The sequence below is a fragment of the Typopeltis vanoorti genome, chromosome 11, assembly GCF_054136105.1.
Source record: "Typopeltis vanoorti isolate ZY-2024b chromosome 11, IOZ_Tvanoo_1.0, whole genome shotgun sequence".
Classification (NCBI taxonomy): Eukaryota; Metazoa; Arthropoda; class Arachnida; order Uropygi; family Thelyphonidae; genus Typopeltis; species Typopeltis vanoorti.
In genome coordinates, this window is record NC_143559.1 from 119560235 (window position 1) to 119580578 (window position 20344).

General features: G+C 36.0%; 1 protein-coding gene across 1 annotated transcript in view; it reads right to left on the reverse strand.

Annotated features, from left to right (window-relative positions):
* Mybbp1A (MYB binding protein 1a) overlaps positions 1–20344 on the reverse strand; it is a 226321-nt gene that overhangs the window by 116075 nt on the left and 89902 nt on the right. The window contains exon 13 of the mRNA XM_090400474.1: positions 17786–17840. Coding sequence (XP_090256600.1) covers positions 17786–17840 — 55 coding nt within the window. The remainder of the gene's footprint in view (positions 1–17785; positions 17841–20344) is intronic.

A 20344-nucleotide genomic window follows, 5' to 3' on the forward strand; every position in this document is an offset into this window, starting at 1 on the left:
AAGTTGGTCCTTGTTGGGGATCTAAATAGCAGAGTAGGAAATGATTGTGAGATATATAAAAATATTTTGGGAAAATTTGGAGAAAACAGCAAAGCTAATAATAATGGCAAATATCTGTTGGATTTCTGCTCAGGACATGGACTGGTTATTACTAACACCATGTTCCAACATAAAAATGTGCACAAATTCACATGGAGAGAAGAGGCTAGGAATAAGAAAAGTCTCATTGACTATGTTATTGTTGATAGTGATGTTTTCTCCCTGGTGCAGGACACCAGAGTGTACAGAGGATTTGAAATTGGAAGCGATCACTATTTAGTCTTGAGCAGGATAAAATTGAATTTCATATTGAAAAGAATAACATGTAAGAAAGTTTTAAAGCGAATAAAAGTTGAGCAGCTCTCAGATGTGAACTGTAGACTAAAATACACAAAGATTATTGAAGAAAAAATAAAAGAGTTTGAGAACAGGAATCAAACCTTGGAGATTCAGTGGCAAGCCTTGAATTCAGCTAGAGAGGCATGTGGTGAAGTTGTCTGCAAGGATAGAAAAATTAGAACTCCATGGTGGACACAGGAAGTTAAAGAGGCAGTGAAGGAAAAGAAGCAAACATATCAAAAGTTCCTGGCAAATAAGTCAGCTTTTACTCTTACAGAATACAGAGACAAATGTAAGAAAGCTAAACAGTGTGTAAAACTAGCTAAACAAAAGTCATTGGAGGACTTTGGCAAGAATATAGAAAATAAATATCAAGAAGGTGGCAAAATATTCTGGCGGTTGTTGAAGAAGTTTAGGAATGGAGGAAAGAGTGTTGTAAAAGGAGGTAGAGATGATAAAGGTGACATGAAAACAGGAGAAAAAGATATCCTTGAAGTATGGAGTAATTACTTTGAAAAAACTGCTAAATGAAACAAGCAGTGATGACAGCACAGTGTTAAAAAACACTGACCAGGCATGCAGTCAGGAATACATATCCATACTTGAAGTAGAAAAAGCCATCAAAGGCTTGAAATGTGGAAAGGCAGCAGGAGTAGATGATATTCGACCAGAAATGCTGAAGAATGGTGGTATAAAAGTCTTACAGTGGCTGCACTGCATAGTTCAGAAAGCCTGGACTGAGGGACAAATTCTCGATGATTGGAGTAGAGCTCTCATAGTACCCATATATAAAAAGGGAAATAAAACTGAATGTGAGAATTACAGAGGTATTTCCCTACTGAGTGTTCCTGGCAAGATCTATGCAAGTATACTCGAGAAACGGTTGAGAAGAATTGTGGAAGAAAAGCTTGGTGAAGAACAAGCTGGATTCAGGCCAAATAGAGGCTGTCAGGATCAGATCTTCACTTTATGACAAATAGCTGAGAAAGCATGGGAATATAACAAAGATCTGTATTTAAGTTTTGTCGATTTGGAAAAAGCATATGACAAGGTGCCAAGAGAGAAGCTATTCAATACGCTGCAGTTATATGGTGTCGATGGGGCATTATATCAAGCAATACTTAGTCTTTATTTGAGTTGTAAGTCAGCAGTTAGAATTGAAGGAAGTACAGGAAGATGGTTTAATGTTAAATCTGGTGTGAGACAAGGATGTACATTATCCCCTCTGTTATTCATTATCTATATGGATCACATTACGAAGGAAAGTGGTATTAAACCTGATATCAAAATTGGAGATGTTAATGTCAGCTCTTTGCTTTATGCGGATGATGTTATACTTCTAAATAAATCTGCTACAAGTCTGCAAGATTCTCTGACTAAATTGAATAGCTGTTGTAATAGATATGGTATGAAGGTCAGCAATAAAAAGACAAAGACAATGAAAATAGGCAGAATCATTGAAAATGTCAACTGTGTTGTGAATGGAGAACCTGTGGAACAAGTAAAACATTTCAGTTACTTAGGCACGATTTTTACTGAAGATGGTAAATTAAATATAGAAATAGACAACAGAATCAGCAAAGCTGGTATGGTGGGAAGTCAATTAGATAAATTCATATGGAATAAGAGAGAAATTAGTCGGAACACTAAATTAGCTGTATACAAGACAGTGTTCAAACCAGTTTTAACTTATGGATCTGAGAGCTGGGTCAGAAGTAAAACACTTGACCAAAGACTAGAGACCGCAGATATGAGAGTCCTGAGAAAGATTAGAGGCGTGAACAGATGGCATCAATGGCAATATCATATTAAAAATGAGGATATTAGGAAAGAACTTGACATTGTCAGCATCCAGGAATGCGTTAGCAGAGCTAATCTCAGGTGGTATGGTCACGTAAATAGAATGGGAGAGGAAAGATTAGCAAAACAAGTGTTCTCTGCCAGGTTGGAAGGAAAACGACCCAGAGGAAGTCCAAGATATAGGTGGATTGATACGGTACAAAGTGCCTTAGACGATAGAAATATAAGATCTGATAATGTTGAAGTCTTGACAAGTAACAGACTGATTTGGAGGAAAATTGTAGACAGGAAGTTAGTAATGATGTAATTTTTTCATGTAGTACTGTCATATCCTGTACACCCCTTGAGGGTACATGGCAGGAATTTGATGATGATGATGATGATGATTGTCTTTTTATTGCTGATCTTCATACCATATCTATTACAACAGTTATTCAATTTAGTCAGGGAATCTTGCAAACTTGTAGCAGATTTATTTAGAAGTATAACATCGTCCACATAAAGCAAAGAGCTGAGATTAACATCTCCAATTTTGATATCATGTTTAATACCACTTTCCTTCATAATGTGAACCATATAGATAATGAATAACAGAGGGGATAATGTACATCCTTGCTTAAAACCAGATTTAACATTAAACCACCTTCCTGTACTTCCTTCAATTCTAACTGCTGACTTACAACTCAAATAAAGACTAAGTATTGCTTGAAATAATGCCCCATTGACACCTGTAGCATATTGTATAGCTTCTGTCTTGGCACCTTGTCATATTCCTTTTCCAGATCAACAAAACTTAAATACAGATTTTTGTTATATTCCCATTTCTGGTCAAATATCATCTACTCCTGCTGTCTTTCCACATTTCAAGCCTTTGATGGCTTTTTTCTACTTCAAGTATGGATATGTATTCCTGACTGTATGCCTGTTGAGTGTTTTTTACCACTGTGCTATCACTGCTTGTTTCATTTATCAATTTTTCAAAGTAATTACTCCATACTTCAAGGATATCTTTTTTTCTCCTGTTTTCATGTCACCTTTACCATCTCTAACTCCTTTAACAGCACTCTTTCCTCCATTTCTAAGCTTCTTAAACAACCTCCAGAATATCTTACCACCTTCTTTATATTTATTTTCTATATTCTTGGCAAAGTCCTCCCATGACTTTTGTTTAGCTAGTTTTACACAATGTTTCGCTTTCTTACATTTGTTTCTGCATTCTCTAACAGCACAAGCTGACCTGTTTGCGAGGAACCTTTCATATGCTTTCTTCTTTTCTTTCTCTGCCTCTTTAACTTCTTGTGTCCACCATGGAGTTCTGATTTTTCTATCCTTACAGACAACCTCACCACATGCCACTCTGGCTGAATCAATCAATCAGTGTTTTCTTCAGGGCATGCCACTGAATCTCCATGGTTTGGTTCCTGTTCTCAAACTCTTTCATGTTTTCTTCAATCATGTTTGTGTATTTTAGTCTACAGTTCACATCTGAGAGCTGCTCAATTTTATTTGTTTTAAAACTTTCTTACATGTTATTATTTTCAATATGAAATTCAATTTTATCCTGCTCAAGACTAAATAGTGATCACTTCCAATTTCAAATCCTCTGTACACTGGTGTCCTGCACCAGGGAGAAAACATTACTATCAACAATAACATATTCAATGAGACTTTTCTTATTCCTTGCCTCTTCTCTCCATGTGAATTTGTGCACATTTTTATGTTGGAACATGGCGTTAGTAATAACCAGTCCATGTCCTGAGCTGAAATCCAACAGATATTTGCCATTATTATTAGCTTTGCTCTTTTCTCCAAATTTTCCCAAAATATTTTTGTATGTCTCACAATCATTTCCTACTCTGCTATTTAGATCCCCAACAAGGACCAACTTTTCCTTTTTCATTGTGTCAGTTGCTTTTTCTAAAGCGTCAAAAAATTCCTCCACTTCTACCTTAGTAGAACCTTCTGTTGGACCATAGGCACAAATAAGTCTCATTGTCCAGTTCCCCATTCTCACATTTGCCCACATTACTCTACTTGATACTGACTGCCATTCGAGAAGATTAGCCTCGTATTCTGTGTTGAATACTATGGCTATTCCTTCTTTCCCTTGATTGTCATTGCCTGAATATAACATTTTGTATTTATTGCTGAGAAAGATCTCGCCAGTTTTGGTCTTTTTTGTTTCAGTCACCCCTATTATGTCGATCTGGTACTTATCTAATTCCTCAGCTAGCTCCATTTCTTTGCCATTCAGGCTTCTTACGTTGATAGTACCGATCTTTAACTCTGGTGATGTTGAGTTGGGGTTTGTTTTCAGATTTGTTCCAGTAGCTGACTTTTCGCTGTTCGCCCTTGTGAAAACAACGGGAGCCTTGTTTAACCGGGTGACGCCCCAGCCAGCATGAAATTTTGTCATGTGTTACCATCATTTTTTTTATTTTGGTTTAACCAATAAGAATACAATTTGGTCGGCTAAATCCCAAATTGCCAGCCCATCCTCGTTCGTTCAGTATCAAAGTAGGTACCCAACAGGGTGCACCACGAGAAGGTGAGGATTGGACATTAGGTCAGAAGCTCTGGTCAGTTCTCCGCATTCCTTTAAAGGCTATGTGGAGGTCTCCTCTCAGTTATACAGCTTTGACACTTAAGCACCCCTAAAAAAAACACTGCACATGTGTACATATTTACAATGAACTAGTTCTCCAAATTTTTTCCAAAAGGAAAATCCTCTAGAACTTAGTAACTTATATTCAATGTTAAAATAAATTTTTAATAGTTGAGTGGTTTTGTCACAGATCACTTGTTTGTAGAAAGAACTTAGTTCCAAAACCTTTTGTATGACTGAAAAAACTTTATTAAGCATTTAGCCAAGTCTAAGCCAGTTAGTCAGACAAATATAGCAGGCCCTTTCCTTGTAAGAAACAAATCATGAATATGTATTATGAGGATATAAAAAATCATTACCATTAAAACAATCAACTTCCTGTTATGTAAGAGGTGCATAGGAGATTGTAATAATACATAATTATGATAACTTTATTACCAGGTTTCCAAATTAATCTGTTAATTCTCAGATTTCACCTAACATTTTAGTCTAAGGTATACTAAATGTAACGATCCCTAGAGATTTTAGTCTTCCTCTGGGTTGTTTCCCCCACCATGACACATTTTGCTAATATTTTCTCTCCAATTTCTGTTTAAGTAACCATACCACTTAGATAAACACTGCTTACACATTCTTGAAAACTAATGACATCAAGCTTGCTTGAAATATGACTCTCCCACTGATGTCATCTGTTCACTCACCTAATTTTTCTCAGACTTTTCAAATGTGTAGTATCTACACCCTGATAAATGTTTTATTTCTAACCAAACTCTTGGATCCATAAATTAAATTAGTTTAAATACTATCTTACTAATTTATGTGTTAGTTAATTTGTTTCTTATTCCATATAAATTTATTCAAATGGCTCCCTACAATACCAGCTTTGAATTAGGAAAGACAACAGAATAAGAAATTTGTCATCACTAAAAATTGTGTGTAAACAGCTGAAATATTTTACTTGTTATATAATTCTCCATTAAGAGTGCAATTAATGTTTTCTGTGTAATGAAAATACAAAAAATAATAATTTTTTTTGTAATGAATTTTCATTACTACTGCTTTTCATATCAAATTTATTACAGCAGTTATTCAATTTAGTTAGAATCCTGAATCCTTATACTGAATTTACTTAGGAATACAGCATCATCTGAATGAAGTAAATATGCTGATTATGATAATAGGATTAATGTCACTTTCCTTCTTAATGTGACTCATAACAGATGACACATACAAAACTGGTGTTTTGTGACACACACAAAACACCAGTTTAAACCAGTGTTTTGTGACACACACAAAACACCAGTTTAAACCAGTGTTTTGGACAGATTTTCTCTTGGCACCTCATAAGTTTAAACTTAAATATAGATCTGATTATTTGCTCATTTCTTGAGAATTTTTCAGTCTCCTCTCAAATATACTTATGTAAATCTTACTTGGAACATTAGCAAGGGATATTGCTCTATAATTCTCACATTCAGCTTTATTTCCCTTCTTACACATGAGTATACAAGAGCTTTACTTCTGTCCATTCAAGCCTTAAAACTTTTAAACTTGAGTATTTGAACATTTTTGGTTAATTATCACCTACTTCAGCTGCCTTTCCACATTTTAGCTATTTTCCTCTAAAATATTTTCCACCACACCGCTGTGAATCCCATTTAACAATCTTTCAAAGTAATTACTCCAAACATCAAGAATATCTTTGTCTTGGAATATCCTGGAGGCTTTTTTTTTCCCTTCTTCAATAACCCCCTCCAGAACATTTCACTGCCTGCAAAGGTTGGTCGATTGGTGGATCCTCCTACTAATGGCTCACAAAAAAAGTTAAGCAAGTTTGAGCATGGTTAGTAGTAGGAAGGGATAAATCGTTCGATGCTGTTGGCTCCTCCTCGATGAGTCTTTGGACTCCCTCGAGGCGTCACATAATATTAATAATCTTCATAACATTTATCTTCAATGTACTTACAAAAGTATTCCCACGATTCTTCTTTCACTACTTTTACACACAGCCTAGTTTTCTTACATTTTTCTCTGTATTTCTCAAAGTAAATGCCAATTCATATGCCAGGAATTTTCTATATTTCAATTTGATTTCTTCCTTTTCCTGGATTAAACCTCTTGGTCTACCAAGATTTTCTAATTTTTCTATTTTTGCAGAGAATCTCCCCCCCCCCCCCCCACACACACTCAGTTTCCTTGTGATTTTTCCACCAAGTCTCCATGGTATGATTACTGTTTTCAAATGCTTTAATTTTTTTCTGGAATAAAATTTGTATATTTGATTATACAATTCACTTCTAAAAGATGCTTGAATTTGATTCTATTAAAACTTTCTTATCTATTCTTTTCAATATAATATCCATTTTATCCTGCTCAAAACTGAATGACAATCACTTCTCATTTCAAATTCTCTGTATATATTCATATCCTGAACTAGTGCAAAGACATTATCACTGCCAACAAGAATTTATGTAGTTTTTTATGTTGGAACATGGTGAAAGTAATGCCTAATCCAACAGGTACTTCCCATTATTATTAGCTTTACTCTTTTCACTGAATTTTTGCCAAACATTCCTGTATGCTAGGTATTAATTTCCCACTCTTGTTTAAATCTCCTATAAGAACCAGCTTTCCATTTTCTTTGTTGAATGCCTTCTACAATGATTTGAAAACTTCTACTTCTTCCTTAGCGAATCTTCTTCTGGGACCCCAGACCCAAATAAATCTTATTGTCCAATTCCCTATTTTGAAATTTGCCCACATAATTTTAATTGACATTGCTTGAATATAATTTTTTATAGTTATCTATTCAGTCTTATTTGTGTTAGTAACACCAATTAGATCAAGACAGTACTTTTCTAATTCTTCTATTGCTTTTCCACTAATACTTTAAACATAGAATCAGTCTTGGTTATCCAATGTCCCAGCCAAAATAATGTTTCATCATGATGTAATTTTTTTTTTTGGGGGGGGGGAGGTTAAGCCAAAACAAAATACATTTTCATGCTCAATTTGCCAGCCTGTCCTTATTTGTTCAGCATCCATATGGACCATCGGAAGAAGGGCATGTTCCCAGGTGGCAGATAGGGGAATGCCTCTCAGATATGAGTGGAGAGGGAAATAAAACATGCAACAGCAGTATCTGTTCCCTGTGTTAGGGGCAGCTGAAGAACCATTAAGGTTGGTTAGATGAGTATTGATGTGCTAATTGCAAAAATGAAACATGAAAATGAAATCTGATGTGATATGGAAATGCAGAGGAAAAGTACAGCATGCCAGCTTGGACGTCACCCAGATAAACAAGATCCATGTACCTAACTGAGTGATTTGGATTGGATTGACAAATCAGCTACTGAAAGAAGTATAAAAACCAGCAAGAGACATGCTATCAGTAGGAATGTGGATGTCTATACTTTATGGGCTTCTGGAAAGCTAGACTTACTTTGATGAGAGGTGGAAGAATCATCTGGTCTGGCAATAGTAAATGTAATGAAAATAACATTAAATAAAAGAATAATAATAGCAAGATTTGTAACAAGACCATGGTGGTCCAGGTTTATTCTATAGCAACTTGGAAACAATCTTGACATCAGTACCAAAGAAAGATGTATTAATCATTGGAGGAGATGGAATGCAAAAATTGGAACACACAATGAAGGATGGGAAAGAATAATGGGCAAATATGAATATAGAAAGAGCAATGAAAAAAAAGGAGAAAGAAAGCTTGAATGTGCTTCAAACATGACATGGTAATTTGCAACACAAAATTCCTACAAAAGGACTGCAGGAAGTGGACACAGCAATCACCTGATAGAAGAACAAAAAACATGCTAGACATGATATTCATAAGAAAAAGATGGGCCACATCACTTGTTTGAATGCTTATAAACAACAGATAAATTGAGGGAAATAACATCACCAAGCACAGAGGGAGAAACAGATATATTGAGGGAATGAGATTGTAAAGGCAGTAAAATATCTGATAATAAGCATAAAATCCCTAGGAATGATGAGATGGAGAGATGATATAAAATCAGATCATAACTTAGTGATTGCCAATATCAAGTTGAAACTGAAGTGAAGGGTGAAGGCAGAATTTCAGAGTTAGAGAGATATAGGACAAGAGGAAATCACAGGGAAGTATACTCGAGGAAGGACTGAAATCCATTATGGATAGAACACAGTGGTGTCTGCCATCAAAAGAGCAATGAAACAAATAGTCCCAGAGACAGAGAAACCAAAGAAGAGATGAATCTCACAAGAGACATTAAAGATGATTCAAGAAAAAGAAGCACTGAAAATTAAGAGAGAGAGAGATCTCTGTGGAAATGGAAGAACAGTACAGAGCAAAATGCAGTGAAGAAGATGTTAGTAGAGACAAATCAAAATGGCTAGAAGAACAGTACAAGGATATCAATAATCACTATGGCGAATACAGAAAAAAGAGAAGTATACAAGATGATCAGAAATGTCAACAAGAAATAGAGCCCAAAGCAGAAAACCATAAAAAATAAAAATGGTGAAATATTGACGAATACAAAAGAAATACGGGAGAGATGGGCAAGATATTGCTCAGAGTTATATAAGACACAGGCTTATATAACTGAGACTAGATGAATTGAGGGAAATAACATCACCAAGCACAGAGGGAGAAACAGATATATTGAGGGAATGAGATTGTAAAGGCAGTAAAATATCTGATAATAAACATAAAATTCCTAGGAATGATGAGATGGAGAGATGCTGAAATATGGTAGTGACGTGATCATAGACGAATCATACCAGTTGTGTAATATGGTATAGGACGAAGGCAAAGCATCAAAAGAATGGACAAACCTAATACTGATGCACAAAAAAAAAAAAGAAAAAAAAAAGGAAGCAAAATGGACTGAAAAACTACAGAACAATTGTTCTAATGAGTCTTTTGGGAAAATTATTTATGATGATATTAACAGAAAGAATAAGGAAACAAATGCTGGAATATGAGCATGTAGGATTTACAAGAGACTGAAATACTGTGCACCAGTTATTAATGTTAAGATTAATTGTGGAGATAGCTCTATGTAAAAATAAAAATGTTTATATCTGCTTTGTTGACTTTCAGAAAGCATTTGTCAATATAGATCAGAAAGGGCATGGGCTGCACTCAAATCTAATGGAGTGGACAGAAACAGATATGTCTATTGAAGAACATCAATGACAATGAAGAGACTGCTGTGGAGAAATAGGAAGATAGTTCTAGACAATAAGAGCCATGAGACAAAAAGAGACTCAATATCCCCAAGCATCCTTATCATGCTTTAAGAACAATGAATGTCATAAAGGATAATATAAGGAGAATTTCAATTAATGGTACAAAAATAAATAATTTGTGATTTGCAGATGACAGTTATTACTAAAGAAGATGAAAAGGAACTAGAAAGAACAGTGCTGAAGTTAAATGAAGAATGAAAGAGAGGGTTGAGTTGAACATTGAAAAAACATTTGGAGAGATAAGGATAAAAACCAAATAAAGGTCAAGGACAAGAGCAGGAAGAAGTTAGGAACTTCACATACCTAGTGAACAACATGATGCATGATTTAGACTGTAAAAAAGAGATAAGATCTCAGATAACCAAAGCAAAAGTAAACCTACAGGCAATGAACACTATATGAAAAAGTAAATCACAAGTACTCTCTATGGTTGCGAGACATAGGTAATGGTCAAAGACTCTGTAAGACAAATATTAGCTATTGAAAGAACATGTTGTAGGAATATTCTATAAATTGGATGGTGCAAAAGCTGCATAGTAAAGTAAACTACAAAGAAAATCTAATGCAGAAAATATCTGCAGAATGGATAACAAAAGAAAGATCAAACCTTGATGCTTGGTACAATGGAGAGTGTATAAACAACAGAGGATGCATATATTAATGATGTGAAAGAGGATTTTTAATTTTTTTTTTTTAACAAAGTCTGGATTAACACAGAGACCAAATATGGAACTTTTTCATGCCAATTCAGGCCTCACACTAGGTGATGAAACAAGTAAATCCCTGTTATGATTTTTTTTTTGACCTAACATAAAAGATATCAGCCTTCAGGACACATGGAATTTACAGACAAAAAATATTAGTGGTGGTGGTGTAGATGATGGAGATGAAGAGCTGTGGAGTGGGTACCCTCCCTCGATGAGTCTTTGGACTCCTTGGAGGTGTCACGAAATAATAATAATAATAATATCTGCAATTTTTTTCAAAATGATTCAAAACAACATGAAAATACAAAAGATACAAGAAAATACTATAAAATAATTCTCAAAAAAGTTATACTTGACACACTGACTACCATTCCTACCACCAAAGTGTCATCAAAACTAGAACAATAGTGCCACATCAACATTGCTGAGTAATATACAATATATACAAAGTGTGTGTGTATTACAGAACAGCTCATAACTGACTGGAACAGAAGTAAAGGTACAACACACCATGATTAATTTCCAATATAAATAAGCGTTTTTTAAAGGATCCATTTTGCAAACATCTCTTAACATTATGCCAGTCAAGGTGTTAAACTCTAGTATGAGGGCTATTCTAAAAGTACGGTACAAAGCGAATATAACTTGTCATAAATACTTTTTTTTTTTGAAAAAATATTAATGATCTAATGTTGGTATACATAATATATGTTGCAACACAGAAGAGTGGGCTATATTTGTACATATTTGTACATTTCATGTGCCCATGACATTCAAAACAAAATAGCTGCATAACAAACAGAAGTGTAATTCATTTTATGCATATATAAAATGCATTCTTGTAAGTAAATAAGCAGACAATATAAACCATGCTTGGAAGATTACATCATCAAATTCCTGCCATGTACCCTCAAGGGGTGTACAGGATATGATAGTACTACATGAAAAAATTACATCATTACTAACTTCCTATCTACAATTTTCCTCCAAATCAGTCTGTTACTTGTCAAGACTCCAACATTATCAGATCTTATATTTCTATCGTCTAAGGCACTTTGTACTGTATCAATTCACCTATATCTTGGTCTTCCTCTGGGTCGTTTTCCTGCCAACCTGGAAAAGAACACTTGTTTTGCTAATCTTTCCTCTCCCATTCTATTTAAGTGACCATACCACCTGAGATTAGTTCTGCTAACGCACTCCTGGATGCTGACAATGCCAAGTTCTTTCCTAATATCCTCATTTTTAATATGATATTGCCATTGATGCCATCTATTCACGCCTCTAATCTTTCTCAGGACTCTCATATCTGCAGTCTCTAGTCTTTGGTCAAGTGTTTTACTTCTGACCCAGCTCTCAGATCCATAAGTTAAAACTGGTTTGAACACCGTCTTGTATACAGCTAATTTAGTGTTCCGACTAATTTCTCTCTTATTCCATATGAATTTATTCAATTGACTTCCCACCATACCAGCTTTGCTGATTCTGCTGTCTATTTCTATATTTAATTTACCATCTTCAATAAAAATCGTGCCTAAGTAGTTGAAATGTTTTACTTGTTCCACAGGTTCTCCATTCACAACACAGTTGACATTTTCAATGATTCTGCCTATTTTCATTGTCTTTGTCTTTTTATTGCTGACCTTCATACCATATCTATTACAACAGTTATTCAATTTAGTCAGAGAATCTTGCAGACTTGTAGTGGATTTATTTAGAAGTATAACATCATCCGCATAAAGCAAAGAGCTGACATTAACATCTCCAATTTTAATATGTTTAATACGACTTTCCTTCACAACTATGACCCATATATTGTTGTTTATTATTTTAACGGTATAATAGAACACAGAAACTAAGTAAATAATTAATTTATTCACTTGATGCTGATATTTCGCTGGTATTATAACCAGCATCTTCAGAGCACAAAAACACTGTTTGTCACAATACGCGAGACTAAAACAACATGGTGTACATCAACAAAATTGTAGCAGCAACACAAAGACTAGAGTCCTGATTTTGGTGCCCTCTATCTGAAGAAAAAAAAAAAAAAAAAAAAAAAAAAAAAAAAAAAAAAACGCTATCATATATTGCTAGAGTCCTAGAAAAGTGCTAGTTTTTCCTTAATATGACTGTCTCCCAGATCTTCAGCAAGTTAATACAGCCATATTTGTTGAGATTTGGGGTGTGTTTTAGGGCTTCTGTCGCCTCTAAGAACAATCTCTCTGATTTATATGGGTTTCTGTGTAGTACTTTTGTGTTTTTCCAGTTGATCCTGTGTGCAGGGGTATCCAGAGCATGGTCTGCTAGGCCCGACTTCCCATAATGATATTTCCGGACGTATCGTTTATGTTCGCTGATGCGGATATTCACAGTTCTTCCTGTTTGACCGTAGTAGGCTTGATTGCATGAGCAGGGTACTTGGTAGACTCCTGGATGTGATAAAGGAGGAATGCTGTCCTTGGGTGAGCGGATGAGGGTGGCTAATTTGCTACATGGTCTGAATGTAGTGCGTAGTTTATGTTTAATGAGAATTCTTGAGATCTTTTCGGATGTGCCTTTAATGTAAGGGATGGTGACTGTTTTGTTGTAGTTCTCTGTGGTGGATGGTGGGAGGGGTTTCTTAGGAGTGTTTAGTATTTTGTTTATTTTTTGTGGATTGTAGCCGTTGGCCAAGAAGGTGTGGCGTAAGTGAGTCAGTTCAGCAGTAAGAGCCTTGTCATTTGAACAGATTGCTCTCGCTCTATGGGTTAGCGTTTTTAAAATGCCATATTGTTGAGAAGGATGATGGTGTGATTGTTTGTGTAAGTATCTGCCTGTATGTGTGGGTTTTCTGAAAACTGAAAATGATAAGGAACCATCTGGGAGACGTGTAATGAGTGTATCCAGGAAGGGCAGACAGTTGTTGGCTTCCGGTTCCATAGTAAAGTGGATTTTTGGGTGTTGGCTATTTAAATGTGCTAGGAATGTTTTCAATGTCTCAGGGCCATGTGGCCAAATGGCAAGCACATCATCAACATAGCGTAGCCAAAGTGTTGGTTTGAGAGTGGCTGTATTGATTGCTTGTTTTTCCAGGTGTTCTATGTAAAAGTTGGCTAGGGGGGGAGAAAGGGGGGAGCCCATGGCTGTCCCATCAATTTGTTTGTATATTTTCCCTTTCCATGTGAAATATCCTGCATGTATTGTGAATTTGAATAGGTTGCATTTCCTTTGTCTGCTTTTGTTATGGTAATCTGGCTGTTGTTGTGTAGCTCTTTTATAGCCATGAATTCCTTATGTGGGATATTACTTTTTGGAGGCTTGGACTTGATTAGGATGTTGGCCACATCTAAACGTATGTTGTTAGCTATTGTTGGAGGCAGGTCGTAAATTCCTCGTTCGATGGACGCCATTATTTCAGCTTTTGGAACTTGCTTGGGAGTTATGGCAAAGTTGTGCCCTCGACTTAAAGCAGTTGTGGCTTCTTTGCTTAAGGTGAGTGACGATAGATTCACAACGACGAGGTCTTGTTGTAATTGCGGTCGTTGTATGGTGTTCCGTTGTTGTAGATTTTCGAACTTCTTTTGGTGCCGGTTTTTGACTCTGTCGAATTCTTTTTTTGCCGTTGCGTCGGTGATGTTCTCTAAGATCTGCCAAAGTTCCGTATTTAGAATATTATGCAGTGATTCTCGTAATGCGCTGATGGTTGTATTTGCTTGTGCTAATTCCCGGCGAGTGGTGTTAATTTGTTCGCGTAAAAGCGCTACACTCGCTCGTTTATAGATGCGTTGGGCTTTGGCCGAGTGGAACTTGTTTTTGATTTTAAAACAGTTCGGTATTAATTTGGTGTCTCGGCACCTCTTTAAGAAGGCTAACCTGTTTAGTTGCAGCGCCAATTTCAACTTCCACTTACCATATCGTCGTGTCTTGCGTACGATATCGTCTCCGTGAAGAATCCTTAAACGTGTGGACAGACTTATGTGTTCGTCGAACATGTTGTTTATTATTTTAACGGTATAATAGAACACAGAAACTAAGTAAATAATTAATTTATTCACTTGATGCTGATATTTCGCTGGTCACACTTGGCTTGAAGTCACACTTCCCCCCTGATATATTTGAACTATTCAAATTCACAATACATGCAGGATATTTCACATGGAAAGGGAAAATATACAAACAAATTGATGGGACAGCCATGGGCTCCCCCCTTTCTCCCCCCCTAGCCAACTTTTACATAGAACACCTGGAAAAACAAGCAATCAATACAGCCACTCTCAAACCAACACTTTGGCTACGCTATGTTGATGATGTGCTTGCCATTTGGCCACATGGCCCTGAGACATTGAAAACATTCCTAGCACATTTAAATAGCCAACACCCAAAAATCCACTTTACTATGGAACCGGAAGCCAACAACTGTCTGCCCTTCCTGGATACACTCATTACACGTCTCCCAGATGGTTCCTTATCATTTTCAGTTTTCAGAAAACCCACACATACAGGCAGATACTTACACAAACAATCACACCATCATCCTTCTCAACAATATGGCATTTTAAAAACGCTAACCCATAGAGCGAGAGCAATCTGTTCAAATGACAAGGCTCTTACTGCTGAACTGACTCACTTACGCCACACCTTCTTGGCCAACGGCTACAATCCACAAAAAATAAACAAAATACTAAACACTCCTAAGAAACCCCTCCCACCATCCACCACAGAGAACTACAACAAAACAGTCACCATCCCTTACATTAAAGGCACATCCGAAAAGATCTCAAGAATTCTCATTAAACATAAACTACGCACTACATTCAGACCATGTAGCAAATTAGCCACCCTCATCCGCTCACCCAAGGACAGCATTCCTCCTTTATCACATCCAGGAGTCTACCAAGTACCCTGCTCATGCAATCAAGCCTACTACGGTCAAACAGGAAGAACTGTGAATATCCGCATCAGCGAACATAAACGATACGTCCGGAAATATCATTATGGGAAGTCGGGCCTAGCAGACCATGCTCTGGATACCCCTGCACACAGGATCAACTGGAAAAACACAAAAGTACTACACAGAAACCCATATAAATCAGAGAGATTGTTCTTAGAGGCGACAGAAGCCCTAAAACACACCCCAAATCTCAACAAATATGGCTGTATTAACTTGCTGAAGATCTGGGAGACAGTCATATTAAGGAAAAACTAGCACTTTTCTAGGACTCTAGCAATATATGATAGCGTTTTTTTTTTTTTTTTTTTTTTTTTTTTTTTTTTTTTTTTTCAGATAGAGGGCACCAAAATCAGGACTCTAGTCTTTGTGTTGCTGCTACAATTTTGTTAATGTACACCATGTTGTTTTAGTCTCGCGTATTGTGACAAACAGTGTTTTTGTGCTCTGAAGATGCTGGTTATAATACCAGCGAAATATCAGCATCAAGTGAATAAATTAATTATTTACTTAGTTTCTGTGTTCTATTATACCGTTAAAATAATAAACAACATGTTCGACGAACACATAAGTCTGTCCACACGTATGACCCATATAGATAATGAATAACAGAGGGGATAATGTACATACTTGTCTCACACCAGATTTAACATTAAACCATTTTTCTGTACTTCCTTCAATTCTAACTGCTTACTTACAACTCAAATAAAGACTAAGTATTGCTTGATATAATGCCCCATCGACACCATATAACTGCAGCGTATTGAATAGCTTCTCTCTTGGCACCTTGTCATGTGCTTTTTCCAAATCGACAAAACTCAAATACAGATCTTTGTTATATTCCCATGATTTCTCAACTATTTGTCGTAAAGTGAAGATCTGATCCTGACAGCCTCTATTTGGCCTGAATCCAGCTTGTTCTTCCACAATTCTTCTCAACCGTTTCTCAAGTATACTTGCATAGATCTTGCCAGGAACACTCAGTAGAGAAATCCCTCTGTAATTTCTCACATTCAGCTTTATTTCCCTTTTTATATATGGGCACTATGAGAGTTCTACTCCAATCATCGGGAATTCGTCCCTCTGTCCAGGCTTTCTGAACTATGCAGTGCAGCCACTGTACGACTTTTATACCACCATACTTCAGCATTTCTGCTCGAATATCATCTACTCCTGCTGCCTTTCCACATTTCAAGCCTCTTACGGCTTTTTCTACCCCAAGTATGGATATGTATTCCTGACTGCATGCCTGGTCAGTGTTTTTTACCATTGTGCTGTCATCACTGCTTGTTTCATTTAGCAGTTTTTCAAAGTAATTACTCCAAACTTCAAGGATATCTTTTTCCCCTGTTTTCATGTCACCTTTATCATCTCTAACTCCTTTTACAGCACTCTTTGCTCCATTCCTGAGCTTCTTCAACAACCTCCAGAATATTTTGCCACCTTCTTGATATTTATTTTCTATATTCTTGCCAAAGTCCTCCCATGACTTTTGTTTAGCTAGTTCTAAACAGTGTTTCGCTTTCTTACATTTGTCTCTGTATTCTCTAAGAGCAAAAGCTGACTTATTTGCCAAGAAATTTGCCAATAAGAATACAATTTGGTCGGCTAAATCCCAAATTGCCAGCCCATCCTCGTTCATTCAGTATCAAAGTAGATATCCAACAGGGTACACCACGAGAAGGTGAGGATTGGACATTAGGTCAGAAGCGTTGGTCGGTTCTCCACATTCCTTTAAAGGCTATGTGGAGGTCTCCTCTCAGTTATACAGCTTTGACCCTTAAGCACCCCTGGAAGATTACATTCAATCATATTATTTGATGCCGGTTCACTTGAAACTCTTATCCCCTAACTGGAGATAAGGACTTCAGATAGTTTGTGAGCAATGTTGTTACTATAACAGTGATTATATTCATATCATCACTATAGTAGTGATGACATGGAAATAATTGCTGTTTCCTACTGAGAGTCTCCACAGGAGTGGAGATTACACAGAAAAACAATGTGTATGTAAGTGCAAATTAGTATTATCATAGTAGCCATAATTACAATGAAATAACAGCCTTCAGATAAAAAATATATAACTTTAACAGCATCAAAGTTCAAATTTACCTGCATGATTGCAAACTTCCTTTTCCTTTCTGTTAAAGACTTATCTGTTGCTTCACTGTGGGAATAATAATAATAAAAACTTAACTATACTTGTTAATGCTTTAGATCTACAAATATGGTGCTATTTATATAAACAAGATTAAGAAATGATATTTAGTCCATTAATTCAGCCACTCACACAATAAATTTAAGTTACTTATTCACTAATCATCACAAAATGATGATTGTTGAATGTGTAAAAATGCACAATACATTTTCTCTTTTAAACCTACAATTTCTCTTTGTTCTTCATGAAATTAAATAATTTTCAGAACTCAATTTTTTACAACAACAACAACAACAACAAAACAATAATTTATCATAATGTCTAGACGGGACCATAAATGCTTACCTATGGTCTAGACAATATGATAAATGATACATACAATAGAATTTACCTAAGTAGCAAGAACAGGCACAATTTCAATAATTTTCAAACAATTGTTTTAGCGAAGCAAAATCTGAAAGTCTATTGGTGTTCACATATGCATAACAATGGGAATGCTAATTTCTACTGTTGTGCATTATGAGATAAAGATTGCATTATTCCATGTTGATTACATGCAAGTATGCACATAGATCCCCATGGACCTCACTCAAAATATAAAAACAGAAATATGCGACCTCCCAGGACATATTAGAGACAGCATCAATATTTTTTTTTTATATCCAGTGGTTCAAATGCCTTAAGAAGGTGACAAATTCTGAGATATCTTTTCTCTCCCAACATTAATATCAGAAATCAGAATTCATTTCTATCTAATTTGGATTTTCATCTCTGGTGCATGAACACAAACAATAAGGTTACACTGAGTTTACAATTATTAAGAACAGAAATGTAGCAAATAAGAAATATTCAGTATGTTAGTGATTAATAAAGTAATTGTTAATGTTGAAATTGCATTAAATAAACTTATAAGATGTATTAATTATACAGTAACCCTAGGTTTATTTGTTAATATTTCATTACAGCATTATGTAACTTCGGGACATTAATAACTTAAAAAAGAAAACAACCAAATAGTAATAGTTATTTTATTAACAAGATATATACTTGTTATTGAATGTTACATATCTAGTCCTAATTATCATAGAATCACTCAAATCTGAAAGAGGAGTGGTGGGTCAATTTCTGTTGGATACTCAAAATTTGCATGCCAGAATGCCTGTTATTAGATATTCACAAAATATGTGGTCGTAACCTGTGTTACATAACTTCATTCCCATTTTTTGGGCTTGCTCAGTGAGTTATCCACACCTCTAGTACTTACAGGATAGCAGGCCATTTGACAATCTGAAGCGAAGCAGTCGCAGGTGGTGACACAGTGGCTTAATATGGCTTAATAAGTGCTTCCTCAGCACCACAGATGTAGTTTCAGGAAAAAGAAACCATTATATGAAGAGGTAGCCAAAGTTGCCCAAGGGCTACATCTGGCTCTAACAAAACAGAACCATATAATGTCATCAACTCTCTTGAGGTTGCTGTGGCAACAGGTGAAAAGATCTGCAACCAGACTGCATTACAGAGGCTCAATTCAAGTGGATACTAGAGAAGAAGCCAGTGGTTTGTATTCCATTAACCACAAAGCAGAGCTTGTCAAAAGTGGTGCAAACATGTGACTTGGAGCCCTGACAAATAGAGTACAGTTCTGTTCTGAGTCCTATTTTAACTTAAAAATGGATTCTAGATGTTATATGATCTGGAGAAAGTGAGACATGTACAGTATCATCTCTCCAACATCATAGAAATAAACACTTACAGCAGAAGCAGTGTTCTCATTTGGGAGAGAAAAATGATTAACAATAACACTCCTCTTGAAGTTTTTGATAGGGATACCAGAAGAGTGCAGATGTACTACCAAACACAGATCCTCTAAGCCCATGTGTGACTTCATAAGGTACACAGGCCCAGATTTTCTTTTCGTACATGACAATCCCTATAAAGCTCAAGTGGTGGAGGAGGTATCTTGAAACTGAAGATATCCAATGACTGCCATGGCAGCATGATTGCTAGACTTAATCCAACCAAGCATGAGAGTCCTGAGAAAGATTAGGGACATGAACAGATAGCATCAATGGTGATATTATATTAAAAATGAGTATATCAGGAAAGAAGTTGACATTGTTAGCAGAGCTAATCTCAGGTGGTAGTGGTATGGTCACTTAACAGAATGGGAGAAGAAAGATTAGCCAAAACAAGTGTTTTCTGCCAGGTTGGCAGGAAAAAGACCTATAGGAAGACAAGATATAGATGGATTGATACAGTAAAAAGTGCCTTAGAAGACAGAAATATAAGATCTGATAATGTTGGAGTCTTGACAGGTAACAGATTGATTTGGAGGAAAATTGTAGATACGAAATTAGTGGTGATGTAAGTTTTTCATGTAGTACTATCATATTCTGTACATCCCTTGAGGGTACATGTCAGAAATTTGATGATGACGATGGTTATACCATGTCACTTACTTGGAAGGATTCAGGTTCAAATGCTATCTATAACTCAGGTGATGTCAAGTTAGT